Source organism: Vitis vinifera, chromosome 2, assembly GCF_030704535.1.
Source record: "Vitis vinifera cultivar Pinot Noir 40024 chromosome 2, ASM3070453v1".
Lineage (NCBI taxonomy): Eukaryota > Viridiplantae > Streptophyta > Magnoliopsida > Vitales > Vitaceae > Vitis > Vitis vinifera.
In genome coordinates, this window is record NC_081806.1 from 244472 (window position 1) to 255437 (window position 10966).

At 35.1% G+C, this 10966-nt stretch overlaps 2 protein-coding genes across 2 annotated transcripts; one reads left to right on the forward strand and one right to left on the reverse strand.

The window, feature by feature from the left end:
- Window positions 1-973: 973 nt before the first annotated feature.
- Window positions 974-3091, forward strand: LOC104881105 (pentatricopeptide repeat-containing protein At4g39530). The gene has a single exon (XM_010660013.2). It carries the CDS (start codon window positions 974-976, stop codon window positions 3089-3091), a length of 2118 nt encoding a protein of 705 aa, XP_010658315.1.
- Window positions 3092-3118: 27 nt separating this feature from the next.
- Window positions 3119-8366, reverse strand: LOC100243340 (small ribosomal subunit protein eS10z). Its single transcript, XM_002278723.5, has 5 exons — window positions 8171-8366; window positions 7819-7867; window positions 7436-7712; window positions 7104-7236; window positions 3119-3448 (listed from the first exon to the last, which is right to left on the reverse strand). Exons 1-5 carry the CDS (start codon window positions 8171-8173, stop codon window positions 3368-3370), a joined length of 543 nt encoding a protein of 180 aa, XP_002278759.1. The 5' UTR covers window positions 8174-8366; the 3' UTR covers window positions 3119-3367.
- Between the last annotated feature and the right edge of the window lie 2600 nt (window positions 8367-10966).

The following is a 10966-nucleotide window of genomic DNA, read 5'->3' on the forward strand; positions in this document are numbered from 1 at the left end:
CCCTTGTTGACATGCACAACTTGATTTCTTTTGGGTGTCATCGACGTAGTAGAGATCAATCTTCTAACAAAAGAGATAAGAGGCAAAGATGTCCCACCAGGCGTGCCAGAAATTTGTACGCACAAATTTCGTAAAATTTTATCTTGTAAAAATTAACAAAATAAAATAGGAAAATTAATGCAAACAAATGATTTATTAAATTTAAAAAAAAATGTAGTGTGGGTACAATCTCATAAATAAATAATATTCTTTCCAAAAGAATATTTTTCCCTCTGATTCTTTTGACTTGATCACACTTCGGAAGATGACGATGACGTTTTCTTGATTTCAGATATCAATCGAGGGTCACAAATGGCTTATTCTCAAATGACCTTGTTGAATGGCAAAGAATGATTGTATTAGTTCTTTTGCCGTTTACCGAACTTGCAAGGAGATTTGATGAAGCTCTCTATTGTTGCGAAGCCTCTTCTCCTATACGGAGTTACCTTTGGATTTTCTCCTTAGGATTTTCCTCTCTAGAATTTTCCTCTAGAATTTTCTTCTTTTTTTCTCTTGATGGAAGACACCTCTATTTATAGGTGAAAATGGGGAATTTGAATTTCAGAATCCCCAATTTTAGTTAATTAATTCAAGGGATTTAGTTCCTTAATTTTAGCAAATTTTATTATCTGAAAGGTTTTACCAACAAGATAATAATAATAATAATAATAATAATATTATTATTATTATTATTATCCTTTTTATAGTTGGAGACGAGAGAAACTTATCCATAAGATGAGAGACTTATCCATAAGATGATTTTTTTTTATTAGAAGACCAAATTAGTGGTAATTTAATCCACTAATTTTTTTATGTCTACAGTCCCATCCCTACATTCTCTCTTGGGATCCCTAATAGAAATCCAACATGTGATACCTGTATACAAACAAGCTCAAGCCAGTGACACCATCGTCTTCCAGGCTTGATTCTCCAAATGTATTCTCTACAATCGCTTCCCCTCATTTCTTCTTCTTCTGTTCATAGGCCAGCGCCTGCAAAGCAACCCCGATTAGCTGAGCCCAGAGACAAATATCCCCACATTCACACACTTTCCGATTCCTTAACGGCCGTGCGTGTGTTGAGTTCATGCGCTGCAAACAGGGACCTGAGACTAGGCTCTTGCATTCACACCAACATACTCAAGTCTGGGCTCCACACAAATGTCTTTGTCGCCAATTCCCTCATGGATATGTACGCAAAATGTGGGCGTATAGAGGATGCTGCAAAATTGTTTGATCATATGCCTGACAAAACTGTGGTATCATGGACATCAATGATGTCTGGTCACTGCCAAAGAGGAGCTTTTGATGAAGTGATATCCATCTTTTGGCGGATGTTGGAGACCCTGCAGCCCAATGAATACACTCTAGCAGTGATTCTACAAGCTTGCGCCCAAAAACGGGACTTGAAATTGGTTCAATTGATCCATTGTCACATTATAAAAACCGGGTTTGTGATGGATGCTTTCTTGCAGAATTCTTTGATTGATGGGTACACAAAATCTGGGACACTGGTGGCTGCAGAGAAGCTGATGAAGAGATTGATTTGTAGGGATGTTGTGTCTTGGACTTCAGTCATTTCAGGTTGTGTACTCAATGGAATGGTGGAGAAGGCCCTTCTCTTCTTCTTTGAGATGCAGGAAGATGGGGTCTCACCAAATACGGTAACAATTCTCAGCATCTTGCAGGCTTGCTCTTTGATTAATGAATGGCAAGTTTTTCAGTGGGTTCATGGCTTGGTTATGAAAGCGGAATGGCGAGAAAATGTTTTCGTGATGAATTCCCTTGTTGAGATGTATTCCATTAATGGATATTTCAAGGAAGGATTTCAGATTTTTTGCAACTTCTGTTTCGAGGGTGACGGCCAGTATCTTAGTACAGAGACGATAGCCACGCTTCTGCAGGGATGCAGCCATTCTAAGTGTCTGAAGCTTGGAGAGCAGATTCATGGGTACCAGATTAAACATGGGTTCTTTCCTTGCACCATTGTTGAAAATTCTCTGATTTACATGTACGCAGAAAATGAAAGAGACGATGCAGCTTTTCAACTCTTCAGGAAGATGAGCTGCAGGGACATAGTTTCATGGAATACCATGATTTCATCCCTTGTAAAGGGAAGCAGTTCCTATCAGGCCTTGATGCTGCTGAGTGAGGTTCACAGCAATGGTGGATCTGATATGATTTACCCGGATTTTGTTACAATATTGGCATCAATTCAAGCCTGCTCAAGCTTGGCATCCCTGCAACTAGGTCAAGTAATTCATGGATACATAACCAGAGCAGGTTTGATTTGTGATATTTTTGTCCAGAATTCACTGGTGGACATGTATGGAAAATGTGGCAGGTTGCATTTAGCTGAGAAAGTCTCTGAGGAAATGCCTGTAAGAGATCTGGGTTCATGGAATTCACTCATTGCTGCATATGGGATCAATGGAAATGGAATCTCTGCCCTGAATGTCTTCAAGCAACTGAAGAACACAGGTGCCCACCGGCCAAATGCAATTACATTCACCAACATTCTCTCAGCTTGCGCTCATGCAGGGCTTGTAGCAGAAGGCTTTGAAATATTCAAGAGCATGAAGAGAGAGTACAGCCTGGAGCCAAGAATCGAACACTTTGCCTGTATGGTTGATCTCTTGGGGAGGGCAGGGAGGCTTGAAGAGGCAGAAGCTTTCATTCAGAAGATGCCATTTGAGCCGGGTCCAGAAGTGTGGGGTGCCTTACTGGGTGGTTGTGGACTCTTTGGAAACCTAGATATAGCTGAAAGGGTAGCAAAGAAACTTTATATTTTGGAGCCGAAGAGCAGAGCTTGGAGAGTTGCATTATCAAATGTTTATGCAAGTGTCAACAAATGGGAGGATGCCGCAAAGGTGAGAGCAGAAATGAGAAGATCTGAAGAACTGCAGAAGGAAGGTGGGTGGAGCAGTGTGGAGGTGAGAGGGCAAGAGTTCCGGTTTATGGTAGGTGATACAATGCATCCAGAGGCTAGGATGGTCTATGCAGTTTTGAAAGGAATAAATGAACATATCAGAGATGCTTGCAGAATAGTCTGAAAATCTATTGTTTCAGTACTTGGTCTCTCCAAGAAAATACCATTGTTGTATAGATATGATCAATGATCATAGAAACAGGAGTAATAATTTGAATTCCAATTAACCAGGAGGCAAGACAAATGAATGTTAAAAGGATCCCATGAAAAACACAGCTAGGATTCTAAAAATCTTCTCAAAAACACTACTCCAAACTGAAATTTAGACAAATCATTACAACTCTGGTTTATATCTCCGATCCCATAACAGCCAAAACCATAAGATTGAAACCAATGTCTCTCAAGGAAGATTTGATGAGCTGGTTGGCCCTGCACCATAGCCACCACCTCCACGACCGAAACCAGGTCTTCCTCCAGGACCCTGCAGATTTGGGAATATGTCATATAAACAATAATTGAACTGCATGCTTGTATAATTTGTAATCAAAATATATTATGAATATCTCCTCCAAAGGAAAAAAAACAAGGATCATGAAAAAATTTGCATCCAAGTAAACAACTAAGAATGATCTAAAAGAGAAATGGTTAACAAGCAGTCGAGCATCAATCAATACTCATGGGTGGTGTTATGTAAAATGCAATCATGACAGAAACTAGGACTATGTGGGAAAAAAACTCATGCTCATGGTATGTTATTCACACACTCTGCTTCGCAGTCCAGTCAAAAATTTCAAAACTACAATAGATTCAATAAGATCTTTTTCTTCTTCCTCAAACCTCCAATTCTATAATAGTCCCCAGACACACAATAAAAGTTAATCAACCACACAAAATTTAAGTAGTTGCTCAACATTTTATCAACACTAAAGGATTCAAGATAACTAAAAAGTACCAATTATAAGCACAAGAAAACATAATCTATTCAAATGGAAATAGAAAATTAACTCATCAGTGATGATTAATGGATGCACATGCTGTTAAGAAGATAACCCAAACTGTTAATTAAAAAGATATATGTGCAAGCTTACAAAAGCATCTCATATGAAACCTAGTGTTTTAAAAGGCTATTAAAGCTCGAGGCTCGAGGCTCGAGGCAAGGCTTTACAAATTAACCTTCCGGCTATAGCCTCGATTAGGGTTTGAGGCTTAAGCCTTACCCTATCAAGGCTTGTAGTTTTGAGGCTATAGCAAAGGGGTTTTGGCCTTTATGGGCTATTTGAATATATTTTATAGGAGGCTTAAGTCTCAATTTTCGATGAGCTTTAAAGGGTTCTATCATCTATGCTTTTGTGGACTTTTGGTATATATTTCATGAGTTTTGTATAGAGTCCCTCCTTGGTTAAACCTTTTATAAAATAAGGGCTTAGTTGACTTCCAATTAACCTTTTAAATGGAAAGCAAAAAGAGAGATTGAGAAGAATAAGGGAATTGGTGATTGTTCTAGGGGTTGATCTCATATATAATCTAACTATTGGTAGATAAAAACTGATACCATTACAATTGGTGGACAAAGCATAGTTTTAAAAGGTGTGCTTTAAGAGTGCCTAGGATCAAGGTGCAAGCACTCTCTAGTTATGCATCTCACTTGTCAAGACATGCACTTTGTTGAAGAGGTGTGCCTTGTCTATTTACTCTTCCTTTTTAAACACTTCTATTTTTTAAATTTCTAATTGTATATTGAAAATTATACAATTTTATTACTCAATGTTTCTTTCAAATGTTTGAAATCTTAAATTTTTTATTAATTATTAATTGGATTAGAATTTGAATCATATTTTATAAAGTTGATGCATCCCATGTTGCAGTTCACTTCACCCAAGCACATGGCTTGTGTTGCCCTTTGTGTGTAAGTTGTAGGAGACTTTTGTGCCTTTCAAAACTATGGGACAAAGAAGAAGGATGAATGGATATTAACACCAATGGGGAGGATAATTTTTTTTTTTTTTTTCATAGATAAGAATTGTATTGAAAAGTGCCAAAAAAGGCTCACCAAGGTACCCATGGGGAGAATAATATAGCAATTGGATATGATTATATTCCTTAGAGCATCCTATTTAATGAGAGTAACATTAATGTTGAAAACTATTTGATAAAACAATGAGACCTAAATTTTACAAGAAAAAAAAGAGAACTAAATTACAACTATTAATAATTAAAAATAATTAATTTTATCATTATGAATTTTATGTCTTTTTCAATATTCAATTTTTTGTGACCAAGTTTTTTTTTTTTTTTTGGATAATTTTTATTATCTATTTGTTTAAGTTGCGGCTTAGCCTCATTCTGCTTCGCCTTATTCTACCTGAAGGCTGATAGTTAGCTTCATTTATGCAAAATGCCCCAAGACCGCTGTTAGCCTTTTAAAAAATTTATGAAACCATAGAAATCTACTCTTGGCCATACAATCTAAAATTTCCTAATTGTTTAACTAAAATCAGGTGAACTTCATGTGCATTCCTTGGTCATCAATCTATTAAAAGTTTAAATCGATTAGCAGTTCTAAAGCTATTTTTCCCCTTACATTAGATGCAACATCTTAATTCAATGATAAATAGCCTTTCTGGTGGCTGATGCTTCAATTTAGCATTCTTTTCATGCTTCAACTGGTAGGATGGAAGCACGAGATTTATACTCGATAGTCTCAAGAATCAAGATGGTGTGTGGGCCAAAAGGCAATGCAGGCACAATCTTGAAATAACATGTATCATTCTAAACTGAGTCCCACAAATAGTTCAAAGCTCATCCATTCAATGGCATGTTCCTGGGGATGTATAAACAATTAAGAGAAATAAGTGATGCTCTAACTTACCCTCTTTCTTTCAGAAAAGATTTATTACATGCAATGACACAAATGCTCTCGACTCTTCCCCGATTTCATTTGGTGAAGAGTACCGCTAAAGTGAAATATTCCAAAGTCGCTTTTTCTTCATCACTCCTAGGCCTTTTACCACTATTTTGAGGCTTTAAATAGCACTAATCATCCTCACAGTACGTGTTAACATACTCCACAAGCACCTCCAAATCACCTTAAAATTCTCCCCCTTGTCTTGTGATTCAAGTGTATTTCAAAATTTACTTGAGTACACAAACCTAAAATCAGATCCTTGCTATTTTCGCAATCAATTATCTAGTATTCCTTATCAAAACCACACAGATGATGGTGTAAGAAAAGGAAGATTGAAATTAACAAGGCAAGCTTATTATCATCCTCAATTAAACTATGAAGAGAGATAGAATTGCAAATCTAAGCCAATATAATAATTCAAATATCAAGTTCCTCTTTGTTTTTGTGTTGCTTTGAGGTTTTTCTTTATCTACGTCTTGTGTACTTTGGAATGCTTAGAAGGCTTTTTAGAGCCTATCTTTTTCCGCTTCTCCTTGTTCATTTTCTTCCCCACAAACTCCATTTGCTCTTCTCCCAACCCACCCACCAATGAGTCCACACTATTCCCACAAGCCCCACCATAATTTAACTCACTCTTGCATATGCTTACACTATCTGCACTCCTAATACATCCATCAAATCCCACAATCCCGCTCCAAGCCCTTCCTAATGTTTTCTTTGCAGGTATGCCACCAGAGGACGACGGGTTTCTACCCCCCTCTTCTTCACTTGTATTCCCCCCACTTTCCAAATCAACAACTAAATCACTTTCCTTTGAGTCTGGATGACCCATTACATATAAAATCTCCCTTCCAATGCCAAAAAAGCAAAACTTTTACTTGGTATTTCTAAAACCCTAAAAGTTTCCTGTTAAGATGTTATGCTAATCAAACGAAGCTCATTCCAGCATTACTTTTCATAAATTGATTCTGATTACCTATCAAAAAAATGATAATAATTCAAATATCACCTACTTATAAAAATAGATATAACACCACCAAAAGGAAGAAACAACTTGCAACCATCTAAAAAGTCCAACCTGATTCATACTATTTGACCTAATAAAGAAGAAGCCATGCAGGTAAACAGAAACATTAAGAAAACAAACCAATTGCAAGATGAAAGAAATAATTAGCCTCTATTATACATATAGAACATATAATTGAATGCCAGAGCGAAGATGATAGCTTACCCTGAAAGAAGGTTGATAATCAGCAGGAGCTCCACCCTTGTCACCAAACTCACCTGGAGGTCCTCGTGGACCTCCACGGTACCCATCCCGGTCACCAAACCTTGGTCTATCTCCTTCAAAGCGAGGTGGACCACTGAAAATCACAATTTTCAACAAAACCCATTTTACATCATAAGAACTCAAAAACAAAACATGGCAATCCAAACAGATCCCAATTCACATTGTAATCAAACCATTAACCCCAATGCGCACCAAATTGTTTAACAACAGAATAATAAATAAATAAATAAATAAATAAATCACCGAACATCAACTCAAAATTGAGTCATTACCGTGGGCGGTCACCAGGTGGTCCCATTGGCCTACCGGCGGGCTTAACGGATTTCTTTAGAGTTGCAGGGACAATTTCGGAAGGAAGGTTCAAGTAAGTTCTCAGAAATTCAATGCCGTCATTGGTGAGGTACCAGTAGTAATGCATCCATGCAAAGGTCTCCCTTACGTACTCCTTCGACTTGAAGCTCTGCATCAACTTGATAACCTGCAGATTCGGGACATCGATATCGGGATGTTTCGCGAGATTGTAGTCCTTTTTCGCATAGCAAACTCCCTCTGAAGCAAACAAGAAAAAATATATAAAATCAATAAAATAAAATAAAAACATGAACACACTGAATCACAGCAAATCGTGGTTAAAGTGAGAGAATAAGTAAGATACCTTGAAAGAGATACTTGGAGATCTCCCTGCGGTTCTTCTCAGGAATAATCTGAAGAAAACATGAAGAAGAAAAAAACTTAGATTGAACAATTCTCTGTTTGGTCGCCAAGAAAATTACAAAAAAAAGGAGATGTAATAGGAACCATAGGTGTTACAATTTCTGCTGTTTAGTCCCTAACAAAGCTAAAACTCTAATCAACAAAGCCCACAAAAACAAAGAAAAAAAAATCCAATTAGCTTTCTTTCCCTTTTCCTTCGTTTTCTCAGTAACCAAACCGGGCATTGTAAAAGAAAAAAAAAAGTGAAAAAAAAGAAAAAAGAAAAAGAAAAACTCTGCTGGAGAAGGACGGACCATGGTGGCGATGAGAAGGCAGCGACGGCGTTAGAGGGCGGCTAAACCTCTGGTGAAATCTCTCACGCTCTATCGCTTGTTGCAGAAACCCTAAAATCGTATAACGCCGTACTTTATAGACGGCCTCTGGATAGCTTGCGGGTTGGGCTTTGATTGGACCCTAAAATTGGGCCTATCTAGGTTGTTATAGTCCGTGAAGTTTCTAAAGATCAGTGCAAATGTTTTTTAATTTGTTTTACAAAAATATTTAATATTAAAAAATTGAAAAGTTTTTACACAACTTAAATAAAATATTTCTTTTGATGTTGAGCTTGAAGGAACACGACCTCATCGGCTTCTTCAAATTACAAATAAATTCTATTAAAAATATGGAGATACTTTTCATTTCAGAGTTTTATTCCAACACTCCTTAAAAATTGTGTTTCACCTTTACAAATTATTTTTAATATTTGAGAAGTAGCCTTAAATATGTTTTAAAGGTATTTTTGAAAACAGATAAAAAAGATGAACAAATTTTAATGAAAATCAATTCTAAAAAGTTTTGCCCCATGTCAAATTGAAAATATTGATTACTAGTACTCACTATTTTTTATTTTTGTAAAGAATTTAAATCCTTCTTGTGTTCCAATAATGAATAATTGATTATATTTTATTTATAATTTGATCCATACTGAGTTAGTTAACCAAAAATGCAATTTTTAAGGTACTTAGCCACATAAATAATTAATACAATCACATGTTCAAAATAGATTAAAGACAAGATAGAGACCGAATGAGAAAGGAAAAGAAAGTTATAAAAAAACAAATTGATATAGATATTCTAAAATTTTTAACTTACTTTTAATTTTTATATGATTTTTGCTAGGACGAGTCTTCTAGCAATTTTATTCCTTTTACTCTTTGGTTTATAAAATATTTTAGATATTGATTTACTTTCCATTGAAGATTTAAAGTTGTTCGTTTGACAAAAAGTTATAGTAAGTTTGAATTATAATAGGTTAAGTGTATACTTTTATTGAATTAAAAATACTTAAATTAATATTTTGAAAATGATGCTTAAGCGATAGAAGCAGTGCTCAAGCGCTTATCTAGTGCTCAAGCACTTGAGGCACTCGAGTGCTCGTATAAAATTTGCCAGATTATGATAAAATATTTTTTGGATAATTACAAAAATTGTTTTTGAAAAAAATCAAGATATTGATCCCTTAGTGCCTAAAGACCTATATAAAACCTATTATAATTTATAACTCTTTTAAGGAACACTTATAGAGAAAAGTAACCAAACTTGTACTATTTCCATTCTTTCAAGAAGGATTCAAAACATTGAATCTAGGTTTATTAGAATTTATGTATGTCTTCAACGAGGCTAAGGAATACTTACTAGAGCAATTAGAGATTGTTGCATTGTGGATATAGATTAAATTGTAAGTTTTGAAAAGTGAGTTCTTAGGATAAAGTAGTCAAGTAATTCTGTGACTTGATCTCATAAAGCATATTTAAATTTGAGGTCTTAAATCTCATGGTTTTTTATCTTCATAATTAATATAAAGGTTTTAGACATAAAAAAATCTCGTGTCCCTTGATCATTTGATTATTTTGATTATACTGATTATGCATAATTCTAATAGATTTAATTTGGGTTAGAATATTATCTCCTAATTAATAATTTTTAAAAGTACACTCATTCACCTCCTTTGAGAATTACCTATGTGTTTTCAATTTTTATTTTACATTTATCTTTATTTTAAATTAGAGCTTTAGGCTATGTTTGGTTCCCGGAAAATTTGAGGGAAAATGCGAGGAAAAGAAAATACAAAGGAAAACTAGAAAGAAAGAAAAAGTGAAGGAAAATAAAAAAATAGATTAAAAGTTGATAAATTATTTTTTTTGTTACTTCAAACTCATTTTATTTATTTTAACTCATCAATATAAAGATTAAATAATTTAAAAATACATAAGTTTTTAATTAGTTTTAATTATATTTGATTTTCTTTGATATTTTTCATAGGACAACCAAACATGAGAAAATCATTTTCTTTAACATTTTTTTTCTTTCCTTTGTACTTTCCGGGAACCAAACATAGCCTTAATGAACAAAGTTTGTATGAAATTATAAAACTATAAGGGATAATGCTAGCTTACAAGAAGGATTGGATTTACCATTGGAGGTCTTTTTCCACTTGAGATGATCCTGACCCATCTCTCTCTATATAATGTAATATTTAAAATTTAAAATTCTCAATTGTAGAGGCAAGGCCTGATGGGTCTACATACCACTACACCAGAGAAAGAGTCAAATATAAGAGAGCTAAGTGTTGGACATGGAAATCAAACTCAGACCACTAAAAATTCACCTATAATCAACTACCCTTTGGCATGATTCAATGACAGCTTCCAACCCTCTCCATGCAAAACTCAACTACTTTTAGCTGCAAAAATTTGGAGTCAATTTCTTCATGAGTAGTGAAGAATTTTGGTGTTTTAAGGGAGTCATTCATCTTTGAATATTGCTAATTAATTGAGTACTTCAGTTGGGCTTTGATTATGGGGAGCAACCATGGTCTCAGACTTCCTTGAGAACTTCTTGACAAGAAGCCTGCATGTAACCAATAACTGATGCTCTAAGAATTCCAACAAGAAAACGAAAGAAATCAACAAATAAAGAAATAACCAAGACTCTTATTAGAAGCTGGTAATTGAAGATTTCATGATTCCATGAACATGTACCATCATACATATATTCTTCAGCTTGCAGTCTGATATATCAAGTTGCTTCAAATGAGGGGAAAGGTCACA

Coding starts and splice junctions, on each gene's coding strand:
- LOC100243340 (XM_002278723.5), bottom strand. Junction 7,713..7,818: donor CTCCAAGTATCTCTTTCAAG/GTATCTTACTTA, acceptor TGTTTGCTTCAG/AGGGAGTTTGCTATGCGAAA. Junction 7,237..7,435: donor CCACCTGGTGACCGCCCACG/GTAATGACTCAA, acceptor TGTGATTTTCAG/TGGTCCACCTCGCTTTGAAG.
- LOC104881105 (XM_010660013.2), top strand. CDS start 974: ATGTATTCTCTACAATCGCTTCCCCTCATTTCTTCTTCTTCTGTTCAT.